This window comes from Zophobas morio, unplaced genomic scaffold, assembly GCF_036711695.1.
Source record: "Zophobas morio isolate AGI-343-1 ecotype UQ-CSIRO unplaced genomic scaffold, CSIRO_AGI_Zmor_V1 ptg000019l, whole genome shotgun sequence".
Taxonomy (NCBI): domain Eukaryota; kingdom Metazoa; phylum Arthropoda; class Insecta; order Coleoptera; family Tenebrionidae; genus Zophobas; species Zophobas morio.
In genome coordinates this window covers 1744228-1762047 of record NW_026972124.1, presented here as the reverse complement: position 1 = coordinate 1762047, position 17820 = coordinate 1744228, and the positions used below count along the sequence as shown (strand labels likewise).

At 39.4% G+C, this 17820-nt stretch overlaps 3 protein-coding genes across 7 annotated transcripts; all 3 read left to right on the top strand.

The window, feature by feature from the left end:
* The first annotated feature begins 3501 nt into the window (after nt 1-3501).
* Nucleotides 3502-6965, top strand: LOC135131233 (uncharacterized). Its single transcript, XM_064058862.1, has 6 exons — nt 3502-3586; nt 4814-4952; nt 5006-5981; nt 6027-6583; nt 6633-6765; nt 6814-6965. Exons 2-6 carry the CDS (start codon nt 4817-4819, stop codon nt 6857-6859), a joined length of 1848 nt encoding a protein of 615 aa, XP_063914932.1. The 5' UTR covers nt 3502-3586; nt 4814-4816; the 3' UTR covers nt 6860-6965.
* Nucleotides 6966-8131: 1166 nt separating this feature from the next.
* Nucleotides 8132-10545, top strand: LOC135131199 (zinc finger protein 771-like). 2 transcript variants are annotated; one of them, XM_064058792.1, is made up of 6 exons: nt 8132-8295; nt 8516-8686; nt 8733-8927; nt 8976-9484; nt 9531-9720; nt 9765-10545. In XM_064058792.1, exons 2-6 carry the CDS (start codon nt 8555-8557, stop codon nt 9918-9920), a joined length of 1182 nt encoding a protein of 393 aa, XP_063914862.1. In that variant the 5' UTR covers nt 8132-8295; nt 8516-8554; the 3' UTR covers nt 9921-10545. The 2 variants fall into 2 exon arrangements, with proteins under 2 accessions (XP_063914862.1, XP_063914864.1); XM_064058794.1 differs by lacking the exon at nt 8132-8295 and having other exon boundaries at nt 8318-8686.
* Nucleotides 10546-11715: 1170 nt separating this feature from the next.
* LOC135131232 (nicotinate phosphoribosyltransferase) lies at nt 11716-16319 on the top strand. Of its 4 annotated transcripts, none has more exons than XM_064058858.1 (8): nt 11716-12162; nt 13201-13371; nt 13421-13547; nt 13589-13687; nt 13779-13903; nt 14219-14609; nt 15360-16035; nt 16097-16319. In XM_064058858.1, the coding sequence occupies exons 1-8, from the start codon at nt 12111-12113 to the stop codon at nt 16172-16174; spliced, it is 1719 nt and encodes a 572-aa protein (XP_063914928.1). In that variant the 5' UTR covers nt 11716-12110; the 3' UTR covers nt 16175-16319. The 4 variants fall into 4 exon arrangements, with proteins under 4 accessions (XP_063914928.1, XP_063914929.1, XP_063914930.1 ...); XM_064058859.1 differs by having other exon boundaries at nt 11720-12162; nt 13604-13687; XM_064058860.1 differs by having other exon boundaries at nt 11720-12162; nt 14219-14531.
* Nucleotides 16320-17820: the final 1501 nt, after the last annotated feature.

The following is a 17820-nucleotide window of genomic DNA, read 5'->3' as shown; positions in this document are numbered from 1 at the left end:
GGTAATTTATCGACTCATACTTTATAAATTATAAATTACGTCAACAAAGAATCCATTCGATCGTTGCGACATGCGTTAGGTATTCTCAGAACGGTGATCAGGTTAAAAATTGGCAGTACGATCTACAGTCGAACCTACGAATACTGATAAACACAAAATCGAATTTCGACGAGGTTGCTATGCGAAGCGAAATCCTAGTTCACATTTCAGCTCTTAATATTTTTTAAATTGGAGATTTGGCGGTATGGTGGTGCCGCGACCAGGATCGGATACAGTTATATATCGATTCGAGAATCCAAGCCACTAGGAGCCCAGGAAATGCCGGAGCACGAGAAACCTGAAACGGGAAGTACGAGGGAAAACTGAAATCTTCTAAATTTCGCAAAATTGCTGTATGTTAATTGAATCATTCGATGCGGTGAAGTCCGACTGTATGTTAATGTAAATCAGCCATTAAATGTATCCACGAACCTTATCGACGTGTTGAAATTAATCAGCTTCTTCTTTAAAGAATATTTTTTGCAAATCTGCCAGAAAGGTTTCGGAAAAAGGTGAAGGTTTCCTAGGGGTCAAAAATGCGAATCTCGTCAAGGTTGCAATGGTTGCGGCAGATCAACATGATGCTACATGTTCACGTTTGATTAAAATATAGCGTTATGGTCTCCAAACTCTCAAAATTTGACCGCTATAATTGCCAGGTAGAATTCCGGTAGCTGAAATTTTAACGATCTAATCGTTCCGATTTATTAAATGAAAATTAAAGTTCAGCTATAAAAGGCTTTTAATATTCGTTGGTTCGAACCTTGAGTGTGAATACCTCGACTATAAATAAGTTTTTTCTCGATTTTCAGCCACAATACACAAAGTCGAATTAAGGTGTGGGCTTTTATTATTCATTTGCATAAGTTACGAGAGAAAAAATTTTGCAAACAAACATTATTCACAATATTTTAATTTAAATACAATAACAGGGTTCGCAGTTTCTACAACAACAACGTTAACCTTCGGGAGGTGACGAGTACTTAAGGGGCAACACGCTATTTCGCTCAAGAACAACATATGTTCATCCCAAAAACACGCCGCTAATTTCCGTTATTTACGACTGTGGGTTTTGTTGAAGAGCAGCTTCACAACAGAGTACTGTGCTGACGGGTCCAAGTGCCATGGAACGTAACGGAAGCGCCAAGACCTACGAAAATATGTAGATTAGATCTTGGAAATGCTAAAACGACTGATTCGAATACACGGGTCGTGGCGTAAGACGGACCGAAAACAGCTTATGGGTATTTTCCGGTAAAAAACGTCCAAAAAATATCGTGTAATGAATGTATCAGTGACATGAATCATTCGTAATGTTTGGCTTGATATCCAAACAATATCTTTTTGTAATGTCCCATGAATGTTCCGTAGTGTGTGGCGTAATTAGCTACGAAGGTGACTACAGATAAGTTTTGAGAACGAGACTTGCGTAATTTGTCTTATTTGACCGGAATATCACAGTCCTTGTGTGAAACTGACACAGAAACTTCTTGAAGCGATTGAGGTAATTTGTTTTGTTGGTCAGTTTTTCAGATAATGAGTCGTTATAATGGCAGCTATTAGAATTTCCTTTCGGTTGGGGATTATTCGTCACTGTTAAAAATTAAACCGTAGAGCACCAAGTCATCTTTTTGGCTAGTCATCGCGGTTGATTCAGCGCATATTTAGGAAAAAGTTACAAAAGAGCCGACGGAGAAGCGCTCGACAACAAGGATAATAAACAAAAATAAACACCTCGGGTTACTAAATAACAGGTGAGGCAAGAGACCTGTAATTTGTAATAATTAAGTTTATTTGTTATTAATTATAATGTAGGTATACATTCCTGCATTTTAATGTGATTGTTTCATTTGAATAATTCTCTGCAATTATTTGGAAGATGGGTAAGAACCAAAACCACAAATATTCGGTTACAGTTGAGCAAGCCAATTTAAGTCCGGTGCAACGAAAAACGACACCGAATTTACGACTATGGGTGCTAATTAACAATCATCCCTTCTTTCCGTGACCGAAAATAATGCGATGATTTGTGTATACATTTTCACACGAAGCGAATGGCGAACTGACATTAAATTATAAGTTGGCCACAACAGCATTTGTTGTGTAATATTTTCTCAATGTAGAAAGTACACTGGAATTTCAATTATGCAATATAATATAATTAATCATGAGAAACGTGTATGATCGTTCCTTAATATTCGACGATCTATATATGTTTTTGGAGCCGAACCGCGAAAATCACTTCCGCGTAATCATGGTAATAACGCGATTAAAGATATTAGAAATGCACTAATGACATAATCGACGAAACATTGCTCTTTACCGGCGTTAATAATTTTGAATGAACAATAAAAGCGCAATTACGAGTCACTTGACTTACCCAAGTAATTAAAATGTTGCAGGTGTGGCCTTTTCACGGTTCACAGCATTCACAGATTTGCCGTCGAATTTGTGGATATTTAATTCAAATTCGAATTAATAGCGACAATGACCTAATTAGCAAATTCGCGTGACATTTGGATCTCTACTTTTTTAAATGCACGCATAATTAAGGGATACATTGTTAATACTAAATGATTCATGAATTCATCAGAATTACTATGATAAAATGCGCTGAAATATGTGGCACAGGCTATAACAACATTCCTTCGATAATCGCCTCCAGATACGAAAGCGAAATTTTCAACATTCATGTAATGCAATCCGAAGACAAATTATGCTTTCAGCACTGTTAAATAATTAAAAAAAATACCCAACACGTGAAGAACTCGTCCCGACGAAAATACCGCCATGCGGTGACTCATCCAGATAATAACATTTTGGAAATCGCCGAAACAATCACAATCGCAGATTAGCACGCGAATACTTTAACCCGACAAATATTTATTTAGACAAGTCGGACGTCCACACCTTCGTTGGTTACTCGTGAAAGCGAATTTCTTGCAATTGTGATACTTCACTGTTCCGTTTTAGACAAAACCCGATTTTTACGGTTCATCGAAAATTTACAAAGCCAGACCAATTATTATCAAACCGAGGACATCACCCTAAATGCGCAATCTGACTTTCCAAACGTCACATTTTTGCATCCAAAACTTAACGCCATCCTGCAAAGGCAAGGAGATGGCCATTCCAAAAACAAAACCGAGTTCTAGTGTCTGAGTGGTGCCGTGACCAGGATATGGTGCTTCAAGGCACAACGAACTTTCGTCTCTTTCTCATCGCGAAACTTTGGCACAAATTTGACTCAGTGCCAAAAAACCCTATAAGATACTATATAAGTAAGTAGTATCGGGTTCAAAATTTTCCACGACGAAAACTTGTACGAAGTACAATCGCGTCGTCTCTAAAATGCTCGAAAGTGGAGGAAGTTGTCGTTGCGTAACTGCGTGCAACATCTTCGCTTGACTTTTTCTAAAACGTCTAATTTTCTTCGTTCCCTATCTCGCAATGATAATGATACGTATCTTCCCCGCTAGGACAAAAACTGGTAAGGACGCGGTGTAATGGCCGTGGCTCGACTATATTTAAGAAGTGTGTATGTGGCGTAAGTCTGTTTCAATATTTAAAAGCAAACAAAAGCTATTATCTCGTACAACCTTTGTTCTGGCACAGCGGTGATAAAGTGATTGTTCAAACACGGAAAAAATGAAACATACCAAATTGGACTATTACTACAATTACTGATTCGATTTTATTATCGTTGGAGGTAATGCGGCGCGGTTTTATAACATGAGGTGGTTGGATGGAGATAAAATTTTGAAAAAAAGAAAATCTGTACGTGGGTTTTTCGTAAAAACGCATTCAGTGCCGATAAGTTAAGTTGAATTTATTGTTAGTTTTATCAAATTTCTCCTACACATGCCTGGCCTCTTTACGGTAAAAACGATAACTATTAACTTTACTACTTTAGAAATGGCCAGGTTTGAAGGTTTCGAGAAAGCGTGGATAAAATTTGTGATTTGGATGAGATAAAACAATCAAATTATGAGTTTGTAGTGTCATTAACACAGTTGTAAGGAACGACCTTGTCTGGTGGGGTTATAAAAATAGGAAGTACTTTGTTTGCTTCTTTATCTTGAACACATCGCAGCTAAAAGATTCGTTGTGACCTGCGTAATTAATGTTGTGGGTTTTATTTCTACTATGTTTTCCGAGTAGATGCACATCCATCACGTCTTCCATAAACGCAGAATTGCGATGCAATGCGTAGCACGAAAAAATTGCCTTGATATTTACTTTCAAAGAAAAAATGTCGATAGAGCACAATTAAGAATAATTAATTGATTGGAATGCTGTGGTCTCACATGGTTAATTCACGTGATAAAACATTTAAGTTATAAATTAACGTTGGTTATGAAGTTTCCCATTAAAACCAGTTTTTATACAAAAGTAGAATAGTGTTATAAAAATGACTTAAATCGTCTTTACGACAGACTTAAGACACTTTAAATTAAGACGCGCGGAAAAACTGTTAATTAAAACGGCTTCCACAAACACGGCCAACGACATCAAAATTTCTTATTGTTCTATTGTGATTTGAATATTCGCATGATCGAAGAATTTTGAACTTGGCACTCTATATACATATTCCTCGATTGTAGCGCGAGTTATTTCAAGGCTGCGGCAATTTCAGAATTCATAGAACGTACGAACTTGTCCTCTCTTAATAAAAAGAAAAGTTCGTTTAAAGGTAACAAGTTCCAATCCGAGATAGATTCTACAATTGCGAAACCAGTCGCGATGAAAATTCTATTTATGACTTTTTTTCTAGCAGATGAAGTGGTTTCGTAAACAGGGCGAAGCCCCTAGACTTCTCAGTCTGTCGCCGCTGCGGACGCCCGAAACGGAGCAGTCGTCGAACCTGGACATTTTGGCACCTCCGAAACACGTAAAACGGAGATCAAGACTCGGTAAACAACTTTTATTTATCCTTGTAACACAAGCAATATTATCGTTTTTTTAGAAATGTCCCCGGCAGTGTGGGCCCGGAGGCAAAACAAAAGCGACACGAACTTCTACAATGTAGAAGATAGCGTTATTATTATAGAAAAGGCGGACCGAAGGCGTTACAAGTCACAACCGAGGGACAGTGGCCACTGCCGCGAAAAAAGAAACCCCTTGTTGGACCGCGTTAAACACACGAGACTTTCGTGTTTTCGATCCAATTCTACCGCGTCGACCGTAGTAGATGTGCCTTCGTGTAGTTCGAAAAACTGTAGTGACGAGTACGGCCAAACTAGTGACAGTCAAAGTCTGGACTTGGAACTTTTAGGTGTGTGTAGTGATAGTCAATACGATAGTCTCTCCCGAGCGTCATGTTTCACTGCCAAACTTCGTGCGATGTCGGAAAAGTATCTCCAATCGTCAACCAACAAGTTCCTAAATAAGCTCTACAAAACCCCAGTGCCCCTTGCCGAATCCACACCGACGAAAAACCCTCGACGAAAGAGGAACCTTCGTACCAAACTACGCAGTTTCTCGTACGGAGCCTTGCCCGGACTGGAAGAATTCCAAAAGAGCCATAACCCTTTGTGTCACGAGCCTGATAGGGACACCTTAGACGATGAAGACGAACGACTTCTTCTAGATAACGAAGACTCCGACAGCGGTATCATCGTCAACGACTCAGCGCTCTCTTCCGGACTTGACACAGACACATACAAGGGGGATTCGCTTCTTCACGATTCCGAGAGAGCCTCCAATCGCAGGAGCCACCCTCAACGGGCTCTCTCTCTGGACAGACGCGAAATTTTCCGGAACGCGTACCCTCCAGACAAACCCGACTCCGAACTCCCTTCCGCTCTTGCCAAAACAACAATGCTAGTACGACTGATCAAACACAGCTCCGACGAAGAACTAGGAATTTTTTTGACGCAGAGTCGAGAAGTCTGCTACGGGTTCGTCGTCGCGCATATCGTCCCAGACGGAGTTGCGGCTAGGTAAGTACCACGATTTTGGTACCCCGCTACATGTTCCGTCCGCAGACAGTCAAACCTGGCCGTCGGTGACGAAGTCATCAGCATCAACGGACGCAACATCTCCGGTTTGAACATGGCAGAGGCTAAACAGTCTCTATGTACGTCAACCCTGCACGTTGACCTTCTCGTTTGCCGGAAACACGAGACCAGATCTATGAAGGAGAGTTTCGTTGATTTCGACAGATGTGAAGCATTTTCCAGTCCTTTGTACAAACGCCACCACTACTTCCAAAAGAACAGTTGTAGTCACGGAAGCTACAATAAGGTCTTGCGACGCGCGGCTACCGGTTCTGCCACCCAGTCCAAAAACATAGAGACACCTTTTCCTTCTAGTCCTAAACCCCAAACCGACCTTAACACGACGAACTTTTGTACTTTGCCGCGGAGGCCGCGTTCTACGATCTGTACCTTCCACACGGTCATTCTGGAAAAGGGACCTGGCAAAAAGTCTCTTGGGTTCACCATAGTCGGCGGGAGAGATTCCCCGAAGGGTGCTTTGGGGATTTTCGTCAAGACTATTCTACCGAACGGGCAAGCGGCGGAAGACGGACGCCTCAAAGCCGGTACGTAGAAGCGTAGCTTCGGATTATCGAATCTAACTTCTGCTTACAGGTGACGAAATTCTAGCAGTGAATGGTCAAGTTTGTCACGACATATCTCACGCAGATGCCGTGCTTTTGTTCAAAAGTGTCAAAAACGGACCCATTGCGCTACATGTTTGCCGGAGGAACAAATCGAAGTCTTTGTAAGTTGTACGAAGGGGTGTATTGTGGTTCTGAGGTGTTGTTTGTAGATCGACCAAAGCGAAATCTTGTACAAACCTTCAGTCCAGTACGTGAACTTCCAAGAATGCTGAGCCATAAATATGACGAACTGACATTTTTGCATTTACTTGGGTTTTGTGATAATGTATTTTATAAATTTTTAATAAAACGATGAAATGTTTGGTTGGTTTTCATTTCCTGAAACGCAACGGGAGAGCTAAAACATGAATGTGCCGCTCACACTAGACTGTCAACTCTGTGTCGATCACGTTGACGGATAAAAAAGCAATGCGCGATGATAACTTCAACACTGCAATTTTTTATATTTTGGTTTTACCTTTTACATTTGATGTAACACGTTATTTGAACATTGTGAAAGCTGTGAACATATAGAATTTCACAAGAAACAGCGGTGTTTCGACAACTAGTTCTCAGAAAATGATTATTATGAATTTCACATGTTTAGTGCATGTTGCATATGGACTACTGATGCTTCCGGGTATCTGCTAAATGACGTGCAAATACAAGTGCCAAAAACCTTCACAAAAGGCACAATCTTAAGGTACTTACTACGAATGAACCGAAAACAGTAAAAAAATGAGGATCAATAAAATCAGTAGGGTGCAATTAGTTTTTCGACCACAATAATAATAATAATGATGATTGTGTGAGTAGGCGCTTATATGAGAATACTCTCTTACTAAAAACACGGAAGCTGATAAATCATAATAATAATAATCCTGAGTGTGATAATGACCTGTCGGAAAAGGTAAATATTGATGTGCACCTGATGTAGATTTGTAGCGAGTTGGTGGAAAAATAATAACATGTGCTACGACATGTTGGTGCATACAAATTCGTGTCTACAGTGTTTTACATGCTAACGAGAAAGGTCATTGTCTCTCTAAAAAGTAGCTTATTATTGAAATCCCAATTCCTTAAGAAATTCTTCGTCAATTAGTAACGAAAGAATTGGAAGAATCTCGAAAACGCCATCCAGTTCGAATCTATAAAATCGAGCAATCAATAAATTGTTTTAAATGTGAATGAAAGTATTATTAACCTGGCGTGTCTAAATTTAGCCCTTTGTCATTGACAGCACTTGACTCACGAAAGGCTGTCATTCCGCATCGAATGATATATATGTCTGGCTTTTGGGTGGTCATTATCAGAAAAGCTTTCAATTTGATGAATTTGTATAAGATTGGGCGTTCATGCATTCCGCACTACTTTATGCAACTATTGATTAAAAAAAACGAAAAAGAATAATTAGAAAGCACTTGCGTCATTACAATTGGGGTGGCTGGTATTGATTTTAGCAGTATTTGTGAGCGCCGATGGGGGCGGTCGACGCTTACCGACTCTTATTGCGAGATGGCGGGAACATCCTGCACGTGTATTTTGACGTCTGTGACTCAGAAAGTAGAAAATATTAAGATCTGTGTGAGTGTGGTGAAACTAATTCCTCTCTAAGATGTTAACGTTGAAATCCGGGAGGAGAATCAATACTTGTAAGTCATGATCCTGCGGGTGTATAATTGCGTACGTCGTTTTTTACCACTTGTTTGGGAGGGATGCATGCATTAGGTTTTTTAAAAAGCACGCAACAGGAATTGTATGAATTGTACCTATAGAGTGTGTGCGCAATGAGCTCTGTTTAAGCACAGTACTTTTTTACGAGACGCTATGTATGATTGCCGTTCTTACGAGCAACACATTTTTAATTACTAGGGTGGAATTTTTATCGCGAATCGAATCCGATGTGTCAAAATGGAAACAAATGTACTCTCAAAATGGTGTCGGATTTGTTCTTCTGAATTCAACGCCGGGATTTTTCTTTTCGGTGAAGAGGCTAGAAGGTTGTTTCTCCATGCGAAAATCAGAAGATATCTTGCCCTAACTGTAAGAACCCCCTTTTCTTGAAATCAACCTCAAATTTGTGTTTTAGATTTCTGTTGAGGACAAGTTGCCGAAAATGATTTGTGAAGACTGTTATAAGAAACTAGATGGATTCCACAGGTTTGCAACCATGGCTCTTAGGAACCAAGACAAAATGACCAAATTCGTATGCACAACCAGTAGTAACGTTCTCGAGCAGAAAAATATAGAAAATAAATCTTTGCTGCACACGTACCTAACCAAAGTAAGTCCATACGCTGCATGTTGTCTTTCCCTCCAAGCGTCATTTCAGGGAATCAAAGAAAAAGAAATCCAACCCGAATCAGAAATAACCGAAATGGAAGTCCGAGTCGATCCTATGATGATCCTCCAGTGCTCTCTAGAAACCGAAGAGGACGACGAAGACGCAGACAGAAGTGACGCGGCATCGGACAGTGAAGGACACGTGCAAAGTGAAAACTGTGTCAAATACAACAAACCATATCTATGTCCCACGTGTCCCAGAAGTTTCACTTCAGAACTTGCCCTGCAGAATCACACCTGGAGCCACTCGCCACACACTAAACGAATATTGAACAGCCACGACAACTGGATGGAACAAGAAGTAGACGAAGAGAAAGAGACTGAAGAAAACGATGCTTCCACAAACAACGAGGACGAAGACAACACCGAGGAATTTGCAAACTCCAAGTTTTCCTGCCCAATTTGTGGCAAAGCGATTTCGACAAAAGGTAACTTGAAAGTGCACCTGGAAACGCACAGACCTAAAGGAAAATACGGTTGTGATATCTGCGGACGAATGTAAGTCCGACATGTCGTGTTATCCAAAATAACGCGACTTTTGTAGATTTAAAACGCAGTGTAATTTGTACAGACACAAAGAGTATCACGGAGGTATCCAGTATCCTTGTGGGGTCTGCGGTAGAGTGTATCCCACAAACAGCACCTTGCGGGCCCATTCTATCACTCACAGCGACCTGCGACCCCACAAGTGTCCCCTATGCGACAAGACATTCAAGAGGAATCAAGATCTTAAAGTAAGTTGATTGAAAGAAAAAAAACACTACTAATTCGATTTTAGTTTCATATAAATCAGCATACTGGTGCTCGGCCGTATCAGTGTCCGTACTGTCCTAAGGCTTTCGCGAGTTCAGGTAACTGTTTTTCCCACAGAAAAAGGATGCATCCCATCGAAGTCGAACGAGACAGGGAGAGGGCGGCGAAAATTATGAGATAATTGAGCCGGGATTTGAATAGGTGCAATTTTTAAGAGACCCGAAGTCCGCCTGACGAGGTAAACAAGTGAGGTTATGTTCTGTTTTGTCAAAAAATGTTGTAAAAAAGCTATCATTGTATGTGTGTATAGATAACCGGGTGTCATATTCAAAATTATAGAATCTACTTTCACATAATCTAATAATCTGCATTAATTTTTCTGATTTGCGGATTATGTTTCGTTGTGGATTACGCCTTTTAGAAGTCCACTTGGTGTTTAGACTTTGATCTGTCCTCGAAATAGAATATTTTTGGATATAACCCCACTTGGTACTTTTCTTTCGTAAACAACAAACATTTTTACCTTCTCTCTTATTATAGTAGATCAACTGTGATGAATTTTGTATACGATTTTTTATTTTTATTGATATTACGTAGACAAAATGAATGTCAAGCTGTGTGGTAGAAAAATTAATGTCATTATTTACATAGCAATAAAATCATTTCTATGGAGAGTCACAGTACTGACAAAAAAGGTGACAATTTTTAGTTACTAGTATAACAATGGCTGAAACTTACAGTATTATATTGTAATATTAGATGACCGTGTAAATACAGTTGTTGAATAAAGGACATTTTAAAACGAAGTGGCATTTTTTTTCGTAATTATGTAAATTATGAGTATTTGAAAAATCCACTTGGCACGTCACGTAACGCATTCGAATTTGACTTTCTAAAAATGGCAAGGATACATTCCTGTCTACATGACAGAGATATTCGTCGTGACATCGCGCACTGTTCCCGTAACGCAAAAAACCTTATCAGAAACTTCATCTCGCGAAAAGTCAATTTATGTTGATACCTATGTTTTCATCGTAAACAGTGTTTGCACAGATCAATATAAAACTACGAATTATATAGTAAAAGATTATTTTAATTTTCAGTAATACTGGTCACGGCACCAAAAAGACGAAAAGCGTAATTATGCGTTATTTTGTGGTCTCTGTGGTTTCCCCCATTGCCAGTGATTTAATACATCTTTCTGGGTGTTTTATTCTGAAGTCATCACTCTTGTATCCATCCGCTCTTCCCTGTATTGTTCTTGTGGTTAGAATAAATTTAAGATACGCCGCCACAAAAAATAACATTTATTTTTACTCTAGTTGCAGGAGTTTTCGCGTAAAAACCATTAACTACAGTTGAACACCCACTCTTGTCAATTTCATGATTTGAGCGTAAATTAGTTTAATAATTAAGAAACTGAAAACACACTCAATATGTCCTAGTTTACAGTTTTCTCATCATCTGACATTAACCAATCGAGGTCAGTAACAAGAATAGTGGTTCTACACAAATGTTTTTATTTTTTGTGGAAAGTATTCCAGGCGAACGAACAGACAGTGCAGATAAGATGCGCACACAAAAACATGATAAAATAACAAGGAAAAAAGAATAAATATTTACTCCAAGTCGCGGTTCTAGAAATTCGGACACAAAGTTAAAATGTAATAAATAACAACTATGAGTTAAGAGAGGTCAAAGCATAGAGCACCTCGCTCGTCTGTCTGATTAAAAATAATAATAATAATGATCCTGGTAAGCGAGAAGCTTAATACTGTCTCTTAAACAATTAAACAATATAAGAAATTACACTTTGATAAGTTTTACTGGCAAACAAATATAATAAAAGCATTTGCAACAATAAAACGACACTATAATCCCGGCCAATGAGACAAAAGAGTGGTTTTATTTCGGGCGCTTATTGGCTGCCGCGAATTTAAATCCTGGCGGGTACTTCAAGAGTCTTCTGTCTTCGTCTGAATGCGCGACGACAGATAAGCGATAGCAGTCCGACAGCGCAAAACTAGCCTACTTCTATTCCAGTAAAATCGGGGATAAAAACACTTCGTGTGCGATAGTGTGCGTTTTTAAACGGCGTTTCGATAATTTTTCCTTAAATCGGCGATCTACGGTAGTCGTAATGCTATGATGCCCTTGCATTGACCTCCGCGGTGATCAATATTTCTACTCAACACGCTTGTACACTATAACTAAATAATATTTGATCGACGAGTGTAAGATTTGAGCGGTTTACAATTTTAGTAGCGCATTCGAACTCAGCTTGCACAGATGACTATCAACCGTACGAAACAGCAAATTTATTTGAACTTGTGCTAGCGTTGCGAAGTCGGACCTACAGCAAACTTCGAAAATGACAGAGCGAAGGTTAGGACAAAACGGAATCGTGCAGCCGCTACTTACAGGTAAAATTTTTTTTATTAATTGAAAGTACGCCTTAAATGAGTTCTTTGCAAAAGGAAGTGATCCTTGGACTGCGGGCATTTATACGTTTGTGGTATTTTCCTCGTTTTTTGGGTGGCAATTTGAATTTACTCGCGCTATACGAGCGCGCGAAAATTATTAAACTTTTTCACGCAACGTGTTTTTGCACGGTTTTTGTAATAAATGTTGAGTCATCGCAAAATTTAGAGCAGTTGTTGTAAAACGTTGTTTAAGCACAACTTCAGATTTTATCATTTGCACATACAAACAAATATTTTTTTTCAAGGATGTTTTCATTAAATGTGAGATAATGCGTCAAATTAATTATAATCTGATAACAAGAACTAAACGAACTTTATTTGCGACGTCGAGGAAATAAGTTTTGCGATAATTGGAATTAATAAACTCGCTAAAAATAGTTTATTCGTTTTGATAATCCATATTTGCAATTAGTACTTATCAAAATTGCACAGAATGAGGGATTCCCCTATCTATGGAGTTGTGAAAGTACGTGCATTGCCGCAAATATCTACGTCGTACATGCACTCCACACCGGTGCAAATGGTAATTAACATATTGTGTTGACCAAAGCGATCGCCTTGCGTAAAATTAACCTCATTAATTCAAGACTAAAAATATTGACTGTATCGTCTTCAATTGCGACAAGCAAACCAAGGTTATTCACCCCGCAACAAATTTGCACTGCATTGTACAGCGCGAATTATTCCATTTCGAATTCTATTATTACTACTATTACATCATTATTAAAAAGTCATCCCTTGGAGTTAAATCAAACTCCACCAGATACTGTAGGTATTCCTAGTATCATCATAACCATCTGCAAAGGTCTAGATAGATACCGGAAAAAATTTTCGTAGAGCCACTAATAAAGGTCAAAAAAACAAGACACATGTGTCCACCGCATACTGAGTCTAGCACGGAGGACACATTTTTCGCGAATCCATAAAAAAAATTCCGGGTACCTGATGTTACGTTACTATTATTATTATTATTGGCAGATCTCTATCAAATAACCATGGCCTACGCGTACTGGAAGTCGGGCAAGACAAAGGACTACTCCGTGTTCGATCTTTTTTTCCGTAAGAATCCATTCCAGGGGGAGTTCACGATCTTCGCCGGCCTGGAAGAATGTTTGAAATTCTTGGAGAAGTTTCACTATTCTATTAGCGGTATGTCGTGTGGTCCTTACGATACTAGTGTCGTAATCGTTCGTTTTAGACATCGAATACTTGAAGCAGACTTTGCCGTCTAATATAGAAGAAGAGTTTTACGAATTTCTGAGCTCCGTGTCTGCGAAAGACGTAACATTGTATGCTATTGCGGAAGGGTCCGTTGCATTTCCCAGGTAACCGTAAATAATTTAGTTGATGCAAACTAGTTTTTAAGGCGGGAGGATTGCAGAGTGCCGCTTATGAGAGTTGAAGGTCCCTTGATCATAGTGCAACTGCTTGAAACGACGTTGCTGACTTTGGTGAACTACGCAAGGTAATTTGTTGCGAAATGGGTTTGTAATAGTGTTTCGAATCAATTCGAAAATCGATAAAAATGAAGTATTTTTAGTTATGATTAATTTCAGTTTGATGGCCACAAATGCTGCTAGGTACCGCATGGCAGCAGGGAATATGAAACTGTTCGAGTTCGGTTTGAGGAGGGCGCAAGGACCCGACGGAGGTCTTTCAGCGTCAAAATATTCCTATATAGGTATGATTTATTAGGTATAAATAAGTATCAAGAATTACTTTATGTTGTTGTTTGGTACCAGGCGGTGTGAACTAATACAGGTAGCACAATCAATACCGAATTGCAGATAACCGTCAAGTTTAACAGGATTTCTGGCAACTTATTAACTTTTACCGTGCCATCTGAATTGCCTGGCACCATTTAATGCGCGATCCACACGAATTGCTCGCACACGTTTGATTAATCACCCTCTAGTGCGCCCCTATTATGCCCTTAATCTTAACAGTACAATTGGCTCGCACGCACGACCTTGATTTTTCCCAAATTGCGTTGCAGGGGGATTCGACGGTACCAGCAACGTATTAGCCGGCAAACTCTTCAATATCCCGGTGAAAGGGACACACGCTCATGCATACATTACGTCTTTCAACGGATTCACGGACCTCCGCAACACCAAGCTGGAACCTAAAGCCGGCGGCGAACCGAGAGACCTCCTCCAGCTGGCCCTCGCCTGGAGAACCGACTTGGTTCCCATTTTCAAGGTTGTGGCTTCCGAGGCGAGCGACGGAGAAATGGCTGCGCTGATTTCGTTTGCTATTGCATTCCCTGATGGATTTATGGCTTTAGTTGATACGTATGACGTTAAGAGGTATTCCTGTCGCATGACCCACGCCACCCCCGTGTGGCCTGTCACTCTGCCCAACACCCAATCGCATAACGAGTACAGGTAACCACTTGGACCAGTTTTGGGTGCATGCCACCAAGGGGCTAGATCATTTCAGCTGCCACCAACAGACATCGATGCGCCATCATACCACCCAGACAGCATACACCAGGCCTGAACCCAAAACCTATCGAATCACCAAATCATTTCTTGTTTTTATAGTTTCATAGATAGCCCACTATGGTCGCGTGGGAGTGGATCCAGAGCCAACTTTTTCCGCAACGAAACGTAAGATACAGCTGTAATTCTCTTAGTGTTTACAGACTCTGGATACTGTATTTCTTCTCTCTGCACGATGGAATGTCTTACTGTTTCAGACTTTTATACGTATAGGTGGACTTCTTCAATTTAGAATAGATGCATCAAATGTCATTTTAGGGTTTTAAAAATTTCGTAAAAATCATAGCACTATTTAAGGGGACGCTTTAGCATTGTGGTTGGTAGTTCATGTCTGGTGTATCATATCTGTTTTATTTTAATTGCGTTATGTGGATTGATACAGCGATATCTGTGTTGTTGATGGGTCACAACTAAAAACCAGCAGAAATAATAAACCTGTGCTGGGTATGCGGGGTATGTACTCACTCGCACTAACGTGCACCGAAGTAAGCTTTTTGTGATGCAAAATTGTAATTTTCCACTTTGTTTCAATACGTTTCATTTGGAATGAGAGGTAAATTAGTGAAAGCATGGCAAAGTATCTCCCATTTCTATCATTAGGATTTCTCGCCACTACACTCGTCTCTCTTTTAGGAGTGGCCTTCTTAATTTTTGCTCAGTAGCGCTAGCATTAAACGAGTTAGGATATAGAGCTGTTGGAATCCGTTTGGATAGTGGCGATTTGGCTTATTTGTCTAACGTTGCTCGCCAGTTCTTCAGTGAAATCAGCGAAAAATACAACATTCCATGGTTTCAAGACTTGATGATAATGGCTTCCAATGATATTAACGAAGAGACTATTCTCAGCCTGAATGAACAAGGACATAAAATCAACTGCTTTGGTATCGGTACCCATTTGGTCACCTGTCAGAGGCAGCCTGCTCTAGGTTGCGTTTACAAACTAGTCGAATTAAATGATCAGCCTAGGATTAAGCTTAGTCAAGACGTTGCTAAAGTTACCCTGCCTGGACGCAAAGACGCTTACAGACTATACAGTGAGAGTGGACATGCTCTTGTCGATTTACTCCAAAGGTCTGACGAATCGCCGCCAGCCATTAATGAGAAAGTTTTATGCCGACATCCTTTCATTGAGTCGAAAAGGGCATACGTCATTCCTTCAAGAGTAGAAAAATTGTTAACAGTATATTGGAAGGACGGTGCTATTTGTCAGATGTTACCAGATCTTCAACAAATAAAAGAAGGCGTGCAGACATCTTTGAAAACTTTGAGGCCTGATATTAAGAGAAACCTGAATCCGACTCCTTTCAAGGTTAGTATTTTCTAATCGTGAAACAAGAAGGGAGGTTATTTGGTATTTGTGGTTTTTTCAGGTTGCCGTTAGTGATTGCCTGTACACGTTTCTTCATAATCTGTGGCTAGAGAATGCTCCAATTGGAGAATTGTCGTAAGACGGCAGAGATGCGGGCTGCCTACTTAGGAGCGTAATAGTCACACTTTAATGCTTTATACATATACCTAGTACAAATTTTATGTCCACTCATGTTACACCTATTTAATAAAAAAAGCACAGGAGGACTTGTCACGTATCTTGGCTGTGAGTTGTATTATTTTATTGTTGTTTACAAGCTTCTAGTTGCACAGAGAAGCGACTGTAGCTGCTACTTAAAAACAATGTATTTTATTAACAATTTACAGAAGTAGCGCAAACGCATCGATTTCACGCATATTTATACCCACTTTCCCAAATTGTAGAAAATACTAAGTACTTACAGATGTAAAACTGTTGGATTATTTTATACTGCAGTTTATACCGATATTTTTATAATTTCTGTTATATTACAAAAACAACACAATATTTTCTAATAAAGTATGAAAAGTCAGCAGTAAATTTACTTACCTGGCCTGCAATAAAATTAGCCACATTTGAAGTTTTTCCGCAAAGTTGGCGTGATAGGTGGCGCCACCTTCCCCTCACACGTTGAACTAGTATGACTCATCCACCTATGTGGCGAATAATACATCTACATAGCAACGATAAAGATGGTTAGATGCGAGTTCATTGAACTAGAAAAGGACAAAAGACACGACGTGTGAAATCATGGCCGATGTGTAGAATTACCGAATGGTTGCGTTGCGAAGTGATAGCAGTGGCAGCCGCCCAGTGTTTGTTGTCAGCTGCAAAGTTTTGGTTAAGATTCGAAAATAACAGTGTCCAAGCTGTATTGTTTTGTGTGAAAAATTTTACTTTATCGACTTAAGGTAAGTGTTTTTAATTTTGTCAATTCAAAAGACTCGACGTAAGTCTTTTGTTTTGACTGTACAATTGCCGGCTTTTCTATTTTCCGGATCTGGTTATCTTCGATCCACGAATCGTATAAATAACGTTGTTTGAAGCGTTTCCGTGACGGGAGCGTGGATAATTCCCAAATATTCCCTCTTTGTGTCAACAGATCATGGTTAAATTTGATCACTGTCACATTATGAAGCTTGATTCATGCTGAGATTGACATCACTTGTGATTCATCTCAAATTGTCATTTATTCTGACATTGACATTTCGAGTCAGAACTTATTGGAAGCAGTGCCCTTATTTTACCGTTTACGTAACCGATGATTTGTGAGAATCGCGATTGCCTTTTTTGGCTAAATCAGGCCAATGATTTGTATACAGAGAAAGTGTGATCACTTTTATCCACAACAATTTGTTAATAACCGTTCAATTATAGGTGGATTAAACCGCTCCTAAAAATCGAATACATTTCATTGATGACCTGTGGGTGTATTGTTCGCAGACCAAATAACCGTTCCTTTTTTTTAATTATAAATATTTACCAAAAAACTGTAACGAAATTAGAACACTATGAAATTTATGCAACGGTGTAATTGTGTATCGTATAATCTGCCAAAAATATGTGGGCGTTTTCAAGTTCTGATAAACAACTACATTTGCCATCAGGGGACAATATTTTATAGCATTTTATTTTTTGAATCAGAAATATTCCACACATTTTTTAATTGACCATGCTTACCCATATTTCGCGAGATTGGCTATTTTTAGCACGTTCATCAATTTGAATATCGTTTCATAAATAGCG

Excerpts from the sequence above, each read along its gene's own strand:
- LOC135131233 (XM_064058862.1), top strand. The coding sequence starts at position 4,817 with ATGAAGTGGTTTCGTAAACAGGGCGAAGCCCCTAGACTTCTCAGTCTG. Across the intron at positions 4,953-5,005 it reads AAAACGGAGATCAAGACTCG|AAATGTCCCCGGCAGTGTGG; the intron begins GTAAACAACTTT and ends TCGTTTTTTTAG. Across the intron at positions 6,766-6,813 it reads AGGAACAAATCGAAGTCTTT|ATCGACCAAAGCGAAATCTT; the intron begins GTAAGTTGTACG and ends TGTTGTTTGTAG.
- LOC135131199 (XM_064058792.1), top strand. The coding sequence starts at position 8,555 with ATGGAAACAAATGTACTCTCAAAATGGTGTCGGATTTGTTCTTCTGAA. Across the intron at positions 8,928-8,975 it reads TGCACACGTACCTAACCAAA|GGAATCAAAGAAAAAGAAAT; the intron begins GTAAGTCCATAC and ends GCGTCATTTCAG. Across the intron at positions 9,721-9,764 it reads AGAGGAATCAAGATCTTAAA|TTTCATATAAATCAGCATAC; the intron begins GTAAGTTGATTG and ends ATTCGATTTTAG.
- LOC135131232 (XM_064058858.1), top strand. The coding sequence starts at position 12,111 with ATGACAGAGCGAAGGTTAGGACAAAACGGAATCGTGCAGCCGCTACTT. Across the intron at positions 13,688-13,778 it reads ACTTTGGTGAACTACGCAAG|TTTGATGGCCACAAATGCTG; the intron begins GTAATTTGTTGC and ends GATTAATTTCAG. Across the intron at positions 14,610-15,359 it reads CAATCGCATAACGAGTACAG|GAGTGGCCTTCTTAATTTTT; the intron begins GTAACCACTTGG and ends TCTCTCTTTTAG.